The sequence below is a fragment of the Anomaloglossus baeobatrachus genome, chromosome 10 (genome assembly GCF_048569485.1).
Source record: "Anomaloglossus baeobatrachus isolate aAnoBae1 chromosome 10, aAnoBae1.hap1, whole genome shotgun sequence".
NCBI classification, from domain to species: domain Eukaryota; kingdom Metazoa; phylum Chordata; class Amphibia; order Anura; family Aromobatidae; genus Anomaloglossus; species Anomaloglossus baeobatrachus.
This window is the reverse complement of record NC_134362.1, coordinates 25,673,044-25,693,778: the sequence shown is the minus strand read 5'-3', so window position 1 is coordinate 25,693,778 and position 20,735 is coordinate 25,673,044. Positions and strand designations below refer to the sequence as shown.

General features: G+C 42.1%; 1 protein-coding gene across 1 annotated transcript in view; it reads right to left on the bottom strand.

Annotated features, from left to right (window-relative positions):
* SLC67A1 (solute carrier family 67 member 1) overlaps positions 1-20,735 on the bottom strand; it is a 76,008-nt gene that overhangs the window by 25,748 nt on the left and 29,525 nt on the right. The window contains exons 5-7 of the mRNA XM_075325469.1: positions 6,884-6,999; positions 6,684-6,785; positions 5,039-5,139 (exon numbers count right to left, since the gene is read on the bottom strand). Of these exons, the coding sequence (XP_075181584.1) occupies positions 5,039-5,139; positions 6,684-6,785; positions 6,884-6,999 (319 nt within the window). The remainder of the gene's footprint in view (positions 1-5,038; positions 5,140-6,683; positions 6,786-6,883; positions 7,000-20,735) is intronic.

Below are 20,735 nucleotides of genomic sequence, written 5' to 3'. Positions count from 1 at the left end.
ATAGGGGCAGTATTATAGTAGTTATATTCTTGTACATAGGAGCAGTATTATAGTAGTTATATTCTTGTACATAGGGGCAGTATTATAGTAGTTATATTCTTGTACATAGGGGCAGTATTATAGTAGTTATATTCTTGTACATAGGAGCAGTATTATAGTAGTTATATTCTTGTACATAGGGGCAGTATTATAGTAGTTATATTCTTGTACATAGGAGCAGTATTATAGTAGTTATATTCTTGTACATAGGAGCAGTATTAAGTATTATAGTAGTTTTATCCCACATATAAATTGGCAGCGTTATTAGGAAGCGTTTATATTAGGTGGAGTTATTTTTTATGTGATGTGTTTCATTAGAAAACAATACACACTTCTGTGATATTTAAGTCGCTGTTTATGATCTTGAAGTCTATTATTACAATGTTTATATTATAGATAAGTGAGGGAAGAGCAGGGATGAGGAGGAGGAACACATCGGCCGGTCACTGACTTCACAGCCTGTGATACTACATAATGTACCGTCTGATTGATTATATATATATATATATATATATATAATCTATTTACTTATTTATATAGCGCTGTTAATTCCACAATGCTTTACATACATTGATGTATCCATTCTGTTAAATTCTTAAGGTTGGATACAAAATGTAACAAATTGTCATCAGTGAGAAGAATTAGTATTGTATATTCTCAGCTCTTGTTTGTAAATAAGAATGTTCTAATTTCTTATAGAAAGGAGAAATCTTCAAAAAAGATAAGGAATTGACCAAAAAAGCTTATTACCCAGAATATGCTGTTAGATATATTAGTTCAGTCCCGCACCCATTTCCCCCCATGTCTGTATACACAGATACATTAGTGAGGGGTCTGTGGTCACGGTATAATGAGATCACACGGCCTCCAGCACTCCGCACTTTATGTCATGGGTCTAAACTTTGTACTGATCTTCAAAGACCATGAGAATACAAAGAAAACAGCAGCTTGAAGGAATCCGTGCTGTCATTCATACCCCAGAGAGGAAGGAAATAGTTGTCAGGTGAAATAACAGCCACCCATATGTGTGTTTATCTGCCGGGGGCAACATGGCTCCACACATAGATGATCTATTCAGAAGAAGAAAGGAAGGAAGGAAGGACACCCACAACACAGCACAGCTCCTGGTGGCCCAGATACAGAGCCGGACAACCGGAAGACACCGGCGGAAGAAGTGGGAAAAGGAAGATTGACGGAATGGTTCAGTTTTAGCAAATAAATGATATATTTTGTATAATGAAAAATTATAAAATTTTCCAATACACTGTCTGTATTAATTCATTGCCGTTTTTAAGACATTTTTATATACATTTATATTTTTTACATTATTATTATTATTATGAAAGGATAGTAGTAATAATAATAAATAATAATGATAAAAAAGAAAATAATAATAACAATAATAATCTTTATATCTATAGCGCCAACATATTCCAGAGTGCTTTACAATTCAGGAATAAGGATAATAGTAATAATAATAGTAATAATATATGGAAGAAAATTATATTGATCAATAATAATAATAATGATAATATTTACTTATTACAATTATTATCCACTTTTTTAAAATTAATATTATTATCCATATATTAGTATTCTATTATTTTGATTACTATTATTATCATGATTCATTTTTTTATATAATAATGAAATAAAAAATATAAGAATATATGGATATGAAAATTATTAAAAAAAAGAATAAAAAAATGATAATGACAATAATAATAGTAATAAAAAGATATAATAATAGATAATAATTAAAAAATATGGATAATAGTAAAATAAATCATATTTTTTATTTTATTTATCTAGCTAATAATTAAAAATAAATACAAAATATCTATAGAAATATATGAATAATAGTAAAAAAAAGACAAATATATTATTATATTTCTCTTTTAACTATTATACATATATTTTTGTATTTTAATTATCTATATATTATGTATTATTATTAATAAACAAATAGATAATTAAAAAATAAACACAAAAATATAAGGATAATAGTAAAAAGAGAGAAAAATTATTATTATTATTTCTCTTTTTACTATTATCCATATATTTTTGTATTTTAATTATCTATATATTATGTATTATTAATATTAATAAATAAATAATTAAAAAATAAACACAAATATAAGGATAATAGTAAAAAAAAGAGAGAAAAAATATTATTATTATATTATTATTTCTCTTTTTTTACTATTATCCATATATTTTTGTATTTTAATTATCTACATATTATGTATTATTAATATTAATAAATAAATAGATAATTAAAAAATAAACACAAAAATATAAGGATAATAGTAAAAAAAAAATATATTATTATTATAATATTATTTATCTTTTTTACTATTATCCATATATTTTTGTATTTTTTAATTATCTATTTATTTAATAATTATTAAATAAATAGATAATAATTAAAAAATAAAAAAATATGGATAATAGTAAAAATGAGAAATGATGATGATGATGATGATAATAATAAATAGATAATTAAAAAATACAAAAAATATATCGATAATAGTAAAAAAAGAGAAAAATATAATAATAATAATCTCTTTTTTTACTATTAGATATATATTTTTGCATTTATTTTTTAATTATCTATATTTTATTATTATTAATAAATAATACATAGATACCGTAATTAAAAAATATATGGATAATAGTAAAAAAAGAGAGTAATATTCTTATTATTGTTATCCATTTTTTTATTCTTTGTTAATAATTTTCAGATTATATTATTATTAACATCATCCATATATACTTTCATTTCTTTTATATCTTACTTTGTATTTTTTTTAGATTTCTTATTTATTTATTTTTTGTCATCTCCACATATTCCTCATATCATAAGTATATTCTTGTCAGAAGAAAATCCCCTATAGATTTTTCTATATACTACCAGTATAGGCCATCAGTATATTCTTGGGAGATTAAAGCTCCCATAGATCAGCGGGCTATTCTTTTTTTTTTTTTTGCACCCCCAGTCCCTTCCGCTCTTCAGACTTCAGTGTTTTATGTCCAAACATGAGAGAGTTTAAAGTAAACACAGATTATTTTTCTTCCATTTCCGACTCATTATTTCTAAGGTAATAACATAAACAAAGAGAAAGATCAAAAGTCCAAATATAGATCCCATTTGCTTTGGGGAAAAGTTAAAAGCAAATAGTAGTTGTTGCAAAGCAAAAAAAAAATGTTTCCACAAAGCAAAACAGGCACAAGCTAAAGGACCTGATATAGAAGACGTTTAAGCAGCCAGACTGACCGAGCAGAGCTGCAGTGTAAAGCATGGAGGAGCAGAGAAAAGATTTTCATTAGAGAATCTAGATTTACAGTGGGTACGGAAAGTATTCACACCCCTTTAAACTTTTCACTCTTTGTTTCGTTGCTGCCATTTGGTAAATAAAAAAAGTTGTTTTTTTTTTCTCATTAATGTGCATTCTGCCCCTATCCCCCATCTTGGCAGAAAAAAACAGAAATGTAGAAATTTTTGCAAATTTATTAAACAAGAAAAAGTATTCATACCCTTTGCTCAGTATTGAGTAGAGGCACCCTCCCTTTTGAGCTAGTACAGCCATGAGTCTTCTTGGGATCCTGGATTTGGGGATCCTCGGCCATTCTTCCTTGTAGATCCTCTCCAGTGCCGTCAGGTTGGATGGTGAACGTTGGTGGACGCCATTTTCAGGACTCTCTCGAGATGCTCAATTGTGTTTAGGTCAGGGCTCCGGCTGGTTCGGTCAAGAATGATCACAGAGTTGTTCTGAAGCCACTTCTTTGTTATTTTAGCTGTGTGCTTAGGGTCATTGTCTTGTTAGAAGGTGAACCTTTGGCAAAGTCTGAGGTCCAGAGCATCTGGAAGAGGTTTTCTTCCAGGATATCTCTGTACTTGGCTGCATTCATCTTTCCTTCAATTGCAGTCAGTCGTCCTGTCCCTGTAGCTGAGAAACACCCCCTTAGCATGATGCTGCCACCACCATGCTTCACTGTGGGGATTGTATTGGGCAGGTGATGAGCTGTGCCTGGTTTTCTCCACACATACCGCTTAGACTTATCACCAAGAAGTTCCATCTTCGTCTCATCAGACCAGAGAATCTTATTTCTCATAGTCTGGGAGTCCTTCATGTGTTTTTTTGCAAACTCTATGCAGGCTTTCATATGTCTCGCACTGAGGAGAGGCTTCTGTCGGGCCACTCTGCCACAAAGGCTCGACTGGTGGAGGGCTGCAGTGATAGGTGACTTTGTGGAACTTTCTCCCATCCCCCTCCTGCATCTCTGGAGCTCAGCCACAGTGATCTCGGGGATCTTCTTTACCTCTCACCAAGGCTCTTGTTCCACGATTGCTCAGTTTGGCTGGACGGCCAGGTCTAGGAAGAGTTCTGGTGGTCCAAAACTTCTTCCATTTAAGGATTATGGAGGCCACTGTGCTCTTAGGAACCTTGAGTACTGCAGAAATTCTTTTGTAACCTTGGCCAGATTTGTGCCTTGCCACAATTCTGTCTCTGAGCTCCTTGGGCAGTTCCTTTGGCCTCATGATTCTCATTTGGTGTGACATGCAGTGTGAGCTGTGAGGTCTTATATAGACAGGTGTGCGCCTTTCCAAATCAAGTCCTATCAGTTTAATTACACACAGCTGGACTCCAATGAAGGAGCAGAACCATCTCAAGGAGGAGCACAAGGAAATGGACAGCATGGGACTTACATATGAGTGTCTGAGCAAAGGGGCTGAATACTTATGACCATGTGATATTTCAGTTCTTGTTTGATAGATTTGCAAAAAATTCTACATTTCTGACAAGATGGGGGATGGGCGCAGACAGTACATTAATGAGGGAAAAATGAACTTTTTTGAATTTACCAAATGGCTGCAATGAAACAAAGAGGGAAAAATGTAAAGGGGTGTGAATACTTTCCGTACCCACTGTACAGACTATGGTTACTTTCTGGCATTCTTGTTTGGATTACAGGACCTATATTCCGGGCGACTTACCAACTGGAGAATCCCAAAATACGACATTAAATATCCAGCCGTAGCTGCATTAAGGCCAAAAAAGTCGACAGAAACGATGGGAAACATGAGCATAAAAACACCTGAAAGGACAGAAATGTGCATTTATTATTGTTGTGTCCTGCCTGATAAATCCACGTTCACAGCTTTAGTTCATACAGTGCACAATGCCAGGAAGCAGCATTGAAAGCCAGTGAAATACCAGGGACTTTGTCATTACACCTTATTAAACATGTCATATGTTTGGTGGAAGGATTATTGTCGCAGGGATCGCAACTGCGACTGGGCCCGGGGGTGCAGGGGGCCCGCCGGCCCAGCCCCTAATTCAGATGGATGTGTGTCCGAGGCTGCACATCCAGCTGCAATACATCGCGATGCATAAATCCGTCAGGTCCCTGTACTGTGATACACACTGCCGGCCATACAGAAGCCGGCAGCTTTCATCTTCGTTCCAGTGACTGAGGGCGGTGTATGGCAATGATGCCATGCATTCCAATAGCACCAACACCGATGAAAGCTGCCGGCCACTGTGCGCTGGCTACACAGCATGACGCTGCACTGTGGGAGCCAGGGAGGGGGAGTACAATGTTGTTTACCAGGATGGGGACATGGAACAGTATATACCAGGATGGGGACAATATGTACCAGGAGAGGGACAGTATGTACAAGGAGGGGCCCAGGATGGAGACATATATACCAGGAGGGGGACAGAATATACTAAGAAGGGGACAATATATAATAGGAGGGGGACATTATATACCAGGAGAGGCTGAGCAGGGGGACAGTATACACCAGGATGGGGGACATATATACCAGCAGAGCCCCAGAAGGGGGACGTATATATTAGGAGGCGTCCAGCAGGGGGACAGTATACACCAGGAAGGCCCCAGTAGGGGGACAGTAAATACCAGGAGGCGACATCAGATACTAGGAGGGGTACGGTTTATACTAGGAGGGTCCCCGGATGGTGACATATACACTAGGATGGTGACATATATACCAGGATGGGGACATTTTTACCAGGATAGGGACATTTTTACCAGGATGGGGCTAGAATGGGTAACATATATACTAGGATTGGGGACCTATATACCAGGAGGTGGACAGTATATACCAGGAGAAGGACAGTAGATACCAGGATGGGGACAGTATATACCAGGTGGGGGACAGTATATACCAGGAGGAGCCTGGGAGGGTGACATATATACCAGGATGGTGACATATATAACAGTAGAGAGACAGTAGATACCAGGAACGGGACAGTATGTACCAGGAGGGGCCCAGGATTGTGACATATATACCAGAATGGTGACATATATACCAGTAGGAGGACAGTAGATACCAGAAAGGGGACAGTATAAAGAAAGAAGGGCCCATGATGGGGACATATATACCAGGATAGTGACATATATACCAGTAGGGGGACAGTAGATACCAGGAAGGGGACAGTATATACCAGGAAGGGCACAGCTCCACAGATGTGAGGACGATGAATGAGGAGAATAGGGATGAATTCCCTTTAAATTAGTGACATCACACTCTGGTAGGAATAAGATTTCCGACCACCACAAGCCCCCATTAGACAATGCAGCCGAGCCAGAGACAGATAACAGGGGAGAAGCTTTACCTATGGGAAACCCGGAGAGAACTTTAATTATAAAAATAGCCATGACGCCCGGGAACTGCAAGAGCCGGATTAATTCTCCAAAGTTGAACACGCCGGCTTTACCTGGAAGACAATGGGAGTCACGTTGAGACAATGATACAATTGTCATTATACAGTAGATTGAAGCCGGCAGCGATCACCGCGCAGGGATCCGGTCTTACTTGGTGGATGGGATCGGCCTTCCTGCTTTGCTTTGGTTTGTGCCGGGATGTAGATCATCACGATGACAGCGCTAATGAGGCTGGCGGCCAACGCGATAAACGTGGGGGTGTAGAGTCTGCCAACACAAGAAGCCCGCATCACTGCCAAGTGTACATATTATTAGTAATAATAGGGATATAACATCAACAGCACTCATTATAAAGAGCTCAGAAGACAGCAGAATCTGAGCAAGAGGAGCTGCAGTGTAAAGCAGAGAGAACAGCAGCAAAGGAATGAGAAAAGATCAACACTTCATGCTGGGCTTGTACTCATACCCTGCAGCCAACGTGAACAATAAAAGCTTCAGTGTAAAGCAGGGAGGATGGAGAGAACATCACATTAACAAGGAAATGTAAAGGGCTGACTTCCTGCTAGCCTGAACAAGCAAAGCTTCAGTGTAAAGCATGGAGAACAAGCGAAGTAAATGTATAGGGATGATTTCCTGCTAGCCTGAACAAGCAAAGCTTCAGTATAAAGCATGGAGAACAAGCGAAGTAAATGTATAGGGATGCTTTCCTGCTTGCCTGAACAAGCAAAGCTTCAGTGTAAAGCATGGAGGAGGGAGAGAAAAACAAGTGAACAAGCCTTGTAAATGTAAATTGGCTGACTTGATGGTAGCCTGTACAAGCAAAGCTTCAGTGTAAATCATGGAGAACAAGCCAAGTAAATGTATAGGGATGATTTCCTGCTGGTCTGAAAAAGCAAAGCTTCAGTGTAAAGCATGGAGGAGCGAGAGAACAATAAATGAACACGCCAAGTAAATGTAAAGGGTTGACTTCCAGCTGGCCTAAACAAGCAAAGCTTCAGTGTAAAGCATGGAGGAGGGAGAGAACATCAAATGAAGAAGCCAAGGAAATGTAAAGGGTTGACTTCCTGCTGGCCTGAACAAGCAAAGCTTCAGTGTAAAGCATGGAGAACAAGCCAAGTAAATGTATGGGGATGATTTCCTGCTGGTCTGAACAAGCAAAGCTTCAGTGTAAAGCATGGAGGAGGGAGAGCACAACAAATCAGCAAGCCAATAAAATGTACAGGACTGACTTCCTGCTGGCCTGAACAAGCAAAGCTTCAGTGTAAAGCATGGAGGAGGGAGAGAACACAAAATGAACAAGCCAAGTAAATGTAAAGGACTGACTTCCTATTGGCCTCAACAAGCAAAGCTTCAGTGTAAAGCATGGAAGAGGGAGAAAACAAGACAAGTAAATGTAAAGGGCTGACATCTTGCTAGCCTGAACAAGCAAAGCTTCGGTGTAAAGCATGGAGGAGGGAGAGAACAACAAATGAACAAGCCTTGTAAATGTAAACGGCTGACTTGGTGCTGGCCTGTACAAGCAAAGCTTCAGTGTAAAGCATGGAGGACGGAGAGAAAAATAAGTGAACAAGTCAAGAAAATGTAAAAGAGCTGACTTCCCACTGTCCTGAAGAAGGAAAGCTTCAGTGTAAAGCATGGAGGACGGAGAGAAAAAGAAATGAATAAGTCAAGTAAATGTAAAGGGCTGACTTCCTGCTGGACTGAGCAAACAAAGTCCAATCTATGGAGGCCGCACCTCACAAACACAGGAAGGGGTTACATTTCACTTGTAAAGTGCCATGGAATTAATGGCGCTATAATAATAATGATAAAAAATAATAAATATTTCTTCTTACTTAAATTCATGTAATTTTCGATAAAAATCATTTTTTTTGCATTTGGGTTTCATAAAAAATGTCCTATATCTATAGTATATCCTCTGTGATGCACCGTCTATTACTTGCTGCAAAATGAGTTAACTGAGAATCCATCAGTGAGCTCACTGTGTCTTCTGCCGGGGAGTTCGTAACTTATCTGTCTTTTGTTTTTAGTTGCTTTATGACCCCAATCCACATTAAAGCTGAATGTGCAGAGACACAAAGAACCTGTAAAGCAAAAGGGTGCAACATTTTTTAATGAAACCCAATTGCAAAAATTGTTTTTAGCCCCCCAAAAATGTAAGAGGACGTATGGAGTGGGAAGAGCTGCTCTGTTGGCAAAAGGGGGATTTCTTAAGGACATTTTTGTACTTCCTTGGATTGGGATTGTGACAGAGGGTCGCCGGAATACAAGAAATGTATCTCTTCGTTGCCGGCCCCCTGCGGGGCTCAGGACTAAGACCCCATTATATAGTGGCCAGAACCTCGGCGCTCTCAGCCCGGAGGCCAAACCGGCTGCGGTGCCGGAAGTTATCTATTTCAGTTTTGCAATTATTGCCGCTCCCTGAAGAGCATTAACCCCAGAGAGGGTCCCCCCCGACTGCGGCATAAGCCCCCCCTGCTGGGTGCTGGCGATATTTTGGCATAGACCGTAGGTTTACCCCGCAAACTATTCTGCCGGGGACAATGGACGGATTGTGCAGGACATTTGTGACAGACAAGCAGAAGCTTTGATTCTTACAGACAGAATAAGGACGCTGTGTCCCCTCCTGAATGATAATAAGACACTTACTGTAAAGGGAAGAAAAGGCCAAGTTATAACTCCGGGGTCTGCGAAATCTCAGAAACTGACGGGACATTGCCGAAATATTTATACTGAATGTCACATAAAAAAGGATTAGTATTGTAGTTATATATCCTTCTACGTAGGGGCTGTATTCTTCTATATAAGGGATGAGTATAGCAGTATTATAGCAGTTATATTCTTGTACATAGGGACAGTATTATAGTAGTTATATTCTTGTACATAGGGGGCAGTATTATAGTAGTTATATTCTTGTACATAGGGGCAGTATTATAGTAGTTATATTCTTGTACATAGGGGCAGTATTATAGCAGTTATATTCTTGTACATTGGAGCAGTATTATAGTAGTTATATTCTTGTACATAGGAGCAGTATTATAGTAGTTATATTCTTGTACATAGGGGGCAGTATTATAGTAGTTATATTCTTGTATATAGGAGACAGTATTATAGTAGTTATATTCTTGTACATAGGGGGCAGTATTATAGTAGTTATATTCTTGTACATAGGGGGCAGTATTATAGTAGTTATATTCTTGTACATAGGGGGCAGTATTATAGTAGTTATATTCTTGTATATAGGAGACAGTATTATAGTAGTTATATTCTTGTACATAGGGGGCAGTATTATAGTAGTTATATTCTTGTACATAGGGGGCAGTATTATAGTAGTTATATTCTTGTACATAGGGGCAGTATTATAGTAGTTATATTCTTGTACATAGGGGGCAGTATTATAGTAGTTATATTCTTGTACATAGGGGGCAGTATTATAGTAGTTATATTCTTGTACATAGGGGGCAGTATTATAGTAGTTATATTCTTGTACATAGGGGGCAGTATTATAGTAGTTATATTCTTGTACATAGGGGGCAGTATTATAGTAGTTATATTCTTGTACATAGGAGTAGTATTATAGTAGTTATATTCTTGTACATAGGGGCAGTATTATAGTAGTTATATTCTTGTACATAGGGGCAGTATTATAGTAGTTATATTCTTGTACATAGGGGCAGTATTATAGTAGTTATATTCTTGTACATAGGGGGCAGTATTATAGTAGTTATATTCTTGTACATAGGGGGCAGTATTATAGTAGTTATATTCTTGTATATAGGAGACAGTATTATAGTAGTTATATTCTTGTACATAGGGGGCAGTATTATAGTAGTTATATTCTTGTACATAGGGGGCAGTATTATAGTAGTTATATTCTTGTACATAGGGGGCAGTATTATAGTAGTTATATTCTTGTACATAGGGGGCAGTATTATAGTAGTTATATTCTTGTACATAGGAGTAGTATTATAGTAGTTATATTCTTGTACATAGGGGGCAGTATTATAGTAGTTATATTCTTATACATAGGAGGCAGTATTATAGTAGTTATATTCTTGTACATAGGGGGCAGTATTATAGTAGTTATATTCTTGTACATAGGGGGGCAGTATTATAGTAGTTATATTCTTGTACATAGGGGCAGTATTATAGTAGTTATATTCTTATACATAGGGGCAGCATTATAGTAGTTATATTCTTGTACATAGGGGGCAGTATTATAGTAGTTATATTCTTGTACATAGGGGCAGTATTATAGTAGTTATATTCTTGTACATAGGGGCAGTATTATAGTAGTTATATTCTTGTACATAGGGGGCAGTATTATAGTAGTTATATTCTTGTACATAGGGGGCAGTATTATAGTAGTTATATTCTTGTACATAGGGGGCAGCATTATAGTAGTTATATTCTTGTACATAGGGGGCAGTATTATAGTAGTTATATTCTTGTACATAGGAGCAGTATTATAGCAGTTATATTCTTGTATTTGAGTGGCAGTAGTAGCTCGTTTTTTGTCTCTTCTATGATGTAATCTTGTCTCCTGCATTAATAGACATGCAGATATCTCGGGCCTCTAGTTGAGGTCACTGTGGGTGGGAGTTGCTCCATGATCCCGGGGTCTCTTTTTCGGCCAATCACACAGTCACATTTATAACTAAACTCTGTTGCAGGGTAAAACTCTCCTGATTATTACGTAGATCAAAACACAGGACTTGCGGCAGTGGGAACAATGCGAGCCTCATGAATTAGTTATGGGGTCAGATAAGCTTGGCCGGGGGGTCGGAGGCCGCTTCCCTTCCACGATCCCCCCCTGATAATATTCAGGAAGTCATCCTTAATAATGGAGCAGATGTTGTCACCAAATGATGTTACTTTGCCCAATAGCTGATTATCTCCCGTCCTAATTATCCCGGCACATGGCCGACAGCAGAGCCTCATAAGCTCATGTTATTGTGGTTAATTGTGTTAATTAGCAGGCATTGTGTAGGGGGGTTCAAGAGGCGGTGACCCCCACTGATGTCCTAAACAAGGGGTCTCAGACTGCATCAAAGACTGGATGTTGAGGCTTGTGGTCCCCAATGCAAAATCTGTCCCAGAGCCACCACCTCCCATTTATAGTCCAGGTGTCATCCGATACGGCAAAGGAGACTATTTCCGCCATTCTGCACCTCCTAATGGGCCTCCCATTCCTTTTATAGATTGGGTCGGTACAGATCATAGCACCGCTATATGACTGCCAGGGGCTCATAGAGGAAGATAGCATGAAATAATGATATCTCCTAGGATGGGGGACATAAGGGACCAGGATGGGGGGCATAAGAGCCAGGATGGGGGACATAAGGGACCAGGATGGGGGACATAAGGGACTAGGATAGGGAACATAAGGGACCAGGATGGGGGACATAAGGGCCAGGATAGGAGACATAAGGGACCAGGATAGGGAACATAAGGGACCAGAAAGGGGGACATAAGGGTCAGGATGAGTGACGTAAGAGACTAGGATGGGGGACATAAGGGACCAGGATGGGGCACATAAGGGACCAGGATAGGGAACATAAGGGACCAGGATAGGGGACATAAGGGACCAGGATGGGGGACATAAGGGACCAGGATGGGGGACATAAGGGACCAGGATGGGGGACATAAGGGTCAGGATGAGTGACGTAAGGGACCAGGATGGGGACATAAGGGACTAGGATGGGGGACATAAGGGACCAGGATGGGGGACATAAGGGACCAGGATGGGGCACATAAGGGCCAGGATGGGGCACATAAGGGCCAGGATGGGGGACATAAGGGACCAGGATGGGGGACATAAGGGACCAGGATGGGGGACATAAGGGACCAGGATGGGGGACATAAGGGACCAGGATGGGGCACATAAGGGCCAGGATGGGGGACATAAGGGACCAGGATGGGTGACATAAGGGCCAGGATGGGGGCTAGAATGAGGAACATAGATTATTGGATTATGATAGTAACTAGGGGAAATGGTGTAGGGGCCAATTATGGAATATTTTTACTATTGTAACAACTCGTATACTGTATTTTTCTTTTTAGGATAATATTTTCCATGGGGGGCAGAAGGGAGTTCCTGTTACTGTGCAGGGTGGCTCTAAGTGACTTTTTTTTCTACTTTTGGTGCAGTGATGATTTATTTCAGGGAAAACGTAGGGCATGTGTACTAGAAGCAATCTATAATCTATAAGCAAGCTATAGATATCTGTGTGTTATTTTCTGCAGCGATGAGTTCTGGCTGGAAGAAGTGATAGTGGTCTCACTAGATGATGAATAAAAGCAAAGATGAATTACTTTAACCACAGACAATTGGTAAGTCAGTGTATTACCTGTACATTATACACTATATACAGAGCTCCTGTGTATAATGTCACCGGTGATCACTGTATTACCTATACACTATATAATGTAATTGGTGAGCAGTGAATTAGCTGTACACTATATACAGAGCTCCTGTGTATAATGTCACAAGTGATCACTGTATTACCTGTATACGATACAGTATATAATGTCATCGGTGAGCACTGAACTACCTGTACACTATATACAGAGCACCTGTGTATGTTACTGGTGATCAATGGTTTACCTGTACACTGTACACTATATACAGAGCTCCTGTACATAATGTCACTGATGGTAATATTAATGTTATTAGAATTGTGCATTTTATTAAGGATCAGTATTATAGTATATGCTCACTATGTGGTATGGTCTGATCATGTGGTGGTGGTATTTGTTCTTTCTATGTGGTATTATTCAGTCACAATGTTATGGTAATATGTGGTAATATGTGGTCTGGTCATTGTGTTGTGGTATTTTGTGCATATTGGCCTGTGCCTGCTAAGGCCAGAGATTAGGTGCAGCTGACAGTTGAGGTGATGGGCAGGAGGGCAGCCTTTCCAAGTTGAGCAGTTTTCCTTTAGTATTAATTTTCAACACTTGTAGAAAACAATTTAATAATATTCATCATACTAAGAAGTGACTGACTGTGACAGGAACAACGTGGATCTGATAGGGGGCAATGAGACTATGAATGAAGGCACAGGGGGGTAAAAAGGGAAAGCTCTTTTATACTACAGACTCTGACGCTCCACACTATGCTTTCTTTGGTGCTTCTGCGTTGCATGGACAGGCTCGGGCGTCGACGAGCTGTGTTCTCATCAGTAATCAGACAAGCAGGAGTTAATTTTTGCTAGCCTACAGGTTACCTTTTGCATGACATGTTGCGGGAACCCTATCCCAGTTACTCCCTGCCTTTTTATGATGGCGGAATCTGTCTTCCCATGCCGACTATAGCATTTTGTCCATGTGCTGTTGTGATCCAATTGCTGGTGAATTATTGAGTACTGCTGGGTGCGCTTTGGAGACCCTCTTGTCTGGTTATTTCTTCCCTGCTCTTTGTTTCCCCCTTATCATATACTGTCGTATACCTCCATGTGTGCTTGCTGTGTGATATAGTTTTTGGTTTCCCTATTTGTCTATTTGAGTGGGTTCTACCATTTCTGTCCCAGCCCACCTCTGGGTTGGGGGAGAGAGGGTAATAGATCAGGGCTGGAAGGGAGCAGGGCAATGGTCCTGGCCCAGACATCTTCACCATCAAAAGTATCTCTGAGATGTGGATAGCTAGGACTCACTAGCCTGAGGGCTAACCTAGGAGTCCCGGACTCCTGTCATCCCAGACTACTCCATGGCACAGTAATAGGCACTGACTGGCAATGATATGGAGGCTCGTTTGAGTTAGCACTGTTAATGGGAAAGATTGTCTGCTGTCATTCATAGCGGGAATTTGACTGGCAGTCTAAAGGCCACTTTACACGCTGCGATATCGGTACCGATATCGCTAGCGTGGGTACCCGCTCCCATCGGTTGTGCGACACGGGCAAATCGCTGCCCGTGGCGCACAATATCGCTCGGACCCGGCACACATACAGTTAGGTCCAGAAATCTTTGGACAGTGACACAATTTTGGCGAGTTGGGCTCTGCATGCCACCACATTGGATTTGAAATGAAACCTCTACAACAGAATTCAAGTGCAGATTGTAACGTTTAATTTGAAGGTTTGAACAAAAATATCTGATAGAAATTGTAGGAATTGTCACATTTCTTTACAAACACTCCACATTTTAAGAGGTCAAAAGTAATTGGACAAATAAACCAAACCCAAACAAAATATTTTTATTTTCAATATTTTGTTGCGAATCCTTTGGAGGCAATCACTGCCTTAAATCTGGAACCCATGGACATCACCAAATGCTGGGTTTCCTCCTTCTTAATGCTTTGCCAGGCCTTTACAGCCGCAGCCTTCAGGTCTTGCTTGTTTGTGGGTCTTTCCGTCTTAAGTCTGGATTTGAGCAAGTGAAATGCATGCTCAATTGGGTTAAGATCTGGTGATTGACTTGGCCATTGCAGAATGTTCCACTTTTTTGCACTCATGAACTCCTGGGTAGCTTTGGCTGTATGCTTGGGGTCATTGTCCATCTGTACTATGAAGCGCCGTCCGATCAACTTTGCGGCATTTGGCTGAATCTGGGCTGAAAGTATATCCCGGTACACTTCAGAATTCATCCGGCTACTCTTGTCTGCTGTTATGTCATCAATAAACACAAGTGACCCAGTGCCATTGAAAGCCATGCATGCCCATGCCATCACGTTGCCTCCACCATGTTTTACAGAGGATGTGGTGTGCCTTGGATCATGTGCCGTTCCCTTTCTTCTCCAAACATTTTTCTTCCCATCATTCTGGTACAGGTTGATCTTGGTCTCATCTGTCCATAGAATACTTTTCCAGAACTGAGCTGGCTTCATGAGGTGTTTTTCAGCAAATTTAACTCTGGCCTGTCTATTTTTGGAATTGATGAATGGTTTGCATCTAGATGTGAACCCTTTGTATTTACTTTCATGGAGTCTTCTCTTTACTGTTGACTTAGAGACAGATACACCTACTTCACTGAGAGTGTTCTGGACTTCAGTTGATGTTGTGAATGGGTACTTCTTCACCAAAGAAAGTATGCGGCGATCATCCACCACTGTTGTTATCCGTGGACGCCCAGGCCTTTTTGAGTTCCCAAGCTCACCAGTCAATTCCTTTTTTCTCAGAATGTACCCGACTGTTGATTTTGCTACTCCAAGCATGTCTGCTATCTCTCTGATGGATTTTTTCTTTTTTTTCAGCCTCAGGATGTTCTGCTTCACCTCAATTGAGAATTCCTTAGACCGCATGTTGTCTGGTCACAGCAACAGCTTCCAAATGCAAAACCACACACCTGTAATCAACCCCAGACCTTTTAACTACTTCATTGATTACAGGTTAACGAGGGAGACGCCTTCAGAGTTAATTGCAGCCCTTAGAGTCCCTTGTCCAATTACTTTTGGTCCCTTGAAAAAGAGGAGGCTATGCATTACAGAGCTATGATTCCTAAACCCTTTCTCCAATTTGGATGTGAAAACTCTCATATTGCAGCTGGGAGTGTGCACTTTCAGCCCTTATTATATATAGAATTGTATTTCTGAACATGTTTTTGTAAACAGCTAAAATAACAAAACTTGTGTCACTGTCCAAATATTTCTGGACCTAACTGTACTTACCTGCCTAGCAACGTCGCTGTGACCGGCGAACCGCCTCCTTTCTAAGGGGGCGGTCTGTGCAGCGTCACAGCGATGTCACTAAGCGGCCGCCCAATTAAAGCGGAGGGGCGGAGATGAGCAGGACGAACATCCCGCCCACTTCCTTCCTTCCGCATTGCGGGGGGCGGCAGGTAAGGAGAAGTTCCTCGCTCCTGCGGTGTCACACGGAGCGATGTGTGCTGCCACAGGAACGACGAACTACATCGTACCTGCAGCTCCAACGATATTTGAGAAGTGACCCTCATGTCAACGATGAGCGATTTTGGACGTTTTTGTAACGATCCAAAATCGCTCCTAGGAGTCACACACAACGAGATCGCTACAGCGGCCCGATGTGCGTCACCAATTCCGTGATCCCAACGAGATCGCTGTAGCGATCTCATAGTGTGTAAAGCCCCCTTTAGAGGAGCTACTACCATTCACAAGGGCACTGACTTGCAGGCCCCGACACAATGACACTCTGGCTGGCACCCGTCATGGTGGTACTCTATCTGGCACAGTGGCACTCTGGCTGGCACCTGTCATGGTGGCACACTGGCTCGCACCTGTCATGGTGGCACACTGGCTCGCACCTGTCATGGTTGCACTCCGGTTGGCACCCGTCATGGCGGCCCTCTGGCTCGCACACATCACGGTGCCACTCTGCCGGGTACAGTGGAACTCTGGCTGGCACCTATCACACTGGCACACTGGCTCGCACCTGTCACGGTGGCACTCTGCCGGGTACAGTGGAACTCTGGCTGGCACCTATCACACTGGCACACTGGCTCGCACCTGTCACAGTGGCACTCTGGCTCGCACACATCACGGTGCCACTCTGGCTGGTACAGTGGAACTCTGGCTGGCACCTATCACATTGGCTCACACCTGTCACGGTGGCACTCTGGTTGGCATCCGTCACAGTGCCACTCTGGCTCACACACCATCACAGTGCTACTCTGGCTGGTACAGTGGAACTCTGGCTGGCACCCGTTACACTGGCACTCTGGCTCGCACACCGTCATGGTGGCACTCTGGATGGCATTTGTCACGGTGGCACTCTGGCTCGCACCCGTCACGGTGGCACTCTGGCTCGCACCCGTCACGGTGGCACTCTGGCTCGCACCCGTCACGGTGGCACTCTGGCTCGCACCCGTCACGGTGGCACTCTGGCTCGCACCCGTCACAGTGGCACTCTGGCTCGCACCCATCACGGTGGCACTCTGGCTGCAGTAAAGTCCGTATTGAGAGGTAAATAAATAAAATAAATAAATCTTTATTTTTATATAGAGCTAACATATTCCGCAGCGCTTTACATAGATCAGGAACACTGTCCCCATTGGGGCTCACAATCTAGAGTCCCTATCTGTATGTTTTTTGGAGTGTGGGAGGAAACCGGAGAACCCGGAGGAAATCCACGCAAACACGGGGAGAACATACAAACTCCTTGCAGATGGTGTCCTTGGTGGGATTCGAACCCAGGACCCCAGCGCTGCAAAGCTGCAGTGCCTGCCACTGAGCCACCACAAGACTGCAGTGCTAACCACTGAGCCACCACAAGACTGCAGTGCTAACCACTGAGCCACCACAAGACTGCAGTGCTAACCACTGAGCCACCACAAGACTGCAGTGCTAACCACTGAACCACCACAAGACTCCAGTGCTAACCACTGAGCCACCACAAGACTGCAGTGCTAACCACTGAGCCACTGTGCCGCCCAGAGGTGGTGTATATACTGTATATAGATGACATTTCTGTGTGTCACATCTGAATTCTGCAGATAATTATCACAATCCGTTACAATCACAGTGCGGTGCGTCTAATCTGTGGTGAGTAAACACGATGTCCCCGCAGTTCATCCGTCCACAGCGCGGCGCGGCCAGTTACAATAATGCGGCGTGGGCCGATCAGTGGAGTTACATTTTTCGTACATGACATCAGGAAATAAGCTGCTTATTCTTTGTGGAAATCAGAAGAAAATGCGATTGTGTTGGCCGCAGAATAATACGCCCTCTCATGTGCACGGATGAATAAGACGCCCTCAACAATGGTGGCCTGTACGGCTAAAAAAAGCTCCACAGCAACAAGGGGACGAGCGGCCGACAGATAGACCTGGGTGATCATTTGTCACACCGCCACCGATCAACCCATAAATATCAACCGCCGGGCATTTAATGGCCACATAGGGCAAGATAAAATCACCCTTAGACTATCCTTGTTTTCAAGGGGTTAAAAACGATGAGTTTTTCAGGGAGAATCGGCTCCAGGATACGCCGGCGTTTTCTTGGTGTTTTTGTCCTGCACCTTGTTACCTTTTTGGATACATTTCTCTGTAGACATTTTTTTGGCAGTTTTTTTTCCCCATTTTTGTGGCATTTTTTAGCTTTGCCATTGACTTCTCCTGCAACACATGGGGCAGCATTGACAGGTCGCTTCTTTTAAGCACTATCGTTTTTGGAAACCTCTTTTAAAGGAGTTGTCCACTACTTTAACATTGATGGCTTTTCCATAGGATAGGTCATCAATGTCTGATCGGCCGGGGTCCGACACCCGGCACCCCCTCCTATCAGCTGTTCTCTGTGCCGCTGCCCCGGTTTCTGATAGTGTCCATGGCCGGGTACTGCACATCACCTGCTATTAATCTGACTGGGAGTCGGATGTGCAGTACCCGGCTTGGCCACTATCAGAGGACGGAGCAGTTCCGGAAATGAGCATTTCAGGCCACCTACTGGCATCAAGAGCCGCTGATCTGTGGGGGTGTCAGGTGTCGGACCCCAGCCAATCAGACATTGATGACCTATCCTAGGGATAGGCCATCAATGTAAAAGTAGTGGACAACCCCTTTAATTTGTCATGACACTGAATACTGATGGGTTCGGTGAAGTCTTTACCATGGTGGGTTTCTGGGGTCACTACGTGGCGGTTCTCGGGAGCTCGTCAGGACAGTCTGTTGTCGGTGTGCAGTGGAGCAGCCTTTAGTGTCCAGCCCTGATGCCTAATATTCCAAGTGCCCCCTTATCATCAAGTCTCATAGTGTCCTATGTGGAAGAGACGTCTTGGGAAACCAGTGCAAATTCTGCACCCCTATAGTAAACCCAATGACTTCTTATGTTATCCATGCCGGTATAAGGCCCTGTGCGCACACTGCGTTTTTGTTGCAGATTTGCTGCGGTTTTGGGTGCAGAATTGGTGCAGTTTTTGTTCATAAAATGCATATATAACCTTCCCCAGAAAAGTCTATGAGAAATCTGAAATGCTGCGCACGATGCTTCTGTTTTCCTTAGGCTATGTGCCTACGCTGCGGATTTACCGCGGATTTTGCCGCGGATTTGCCGCGGATTTCCCGAAAATCTGCAGCAGCGGCACTTCCAAGCCATTTCAATGGCATTTTGGAAATGCTGTGTCCATGCTGCGGATTTTTCCGCGGCGGATTTGCCGCGGATTTTGATCGGGAAAAATCTGCAGCATGTCAATTATTCTTGCGGATTTTAGTGCGGATTTTGGGTATAGAATGGGGAAAAAAAAAAAAAATCCGCATCAAAATCCGCGGCAAATCCGCGGTAAATCCACGGTAAATCTGCGGCAAATCCGCGTGTGCGGATTTGCCGCGAAAGTCGCGGATTTTCATGCAGAAAAATCCGCAGGTACATTCTACCGTGGACACATAGCGGCTATGTGTCCACGGTAAAATGTACCTGCGGATTTTTCTGCATGAAAATCCGCGACTTTCGCGGCAAATCCGCACACGCGGATTTGCCGCAGATTTACCGCGGATTTGCCGCGGATTTTTTTTTTTTTTCCCCATTCTATACCCAAATCCGCACCAAAATCCGCAACAAATAATTGACATGCTGCAGATTTTTCCGCATCAAAATCCGCGGTAAATCCGCAGCGTGGGCACATAGCCTTATAGGTTTTGCTGCAGAATTTCTGCAGCAAAAAGAAGCAGCGTGTGACTTCTTTTCTACAGGTCCCTGCGTTTTGCTGAAGGGACAAAAAGGCACCAAAACGCGGTAAAAACGCATGCAATTTTTAATTGCCTTTTTTGCTGGAGAAACAGCTCTGCAGGGTGCGCAGCCTGATGCCGAGTTTATCACATACAGTTTATGCAATATTTAATAAACTTACTACAACTTTCAACAATATTTTGAGTTTTAAATGACTTCCTACCACGAGCTCAGCTTACTGAGGAAATAATATAAATATTAATCTAATACTGCTCAGGGCTGTATCCAGTGTGCACAATGTAAGATAAGTACATTACACCGGGGCCGACACATTGTAGGAAGGTATCAGAACCGGAGGCAGAACTGGGCCGATGATGTACTGAGCTCAGAGCCTGGTCTACACTGCATAAATTACTCCGGATCTGGACAG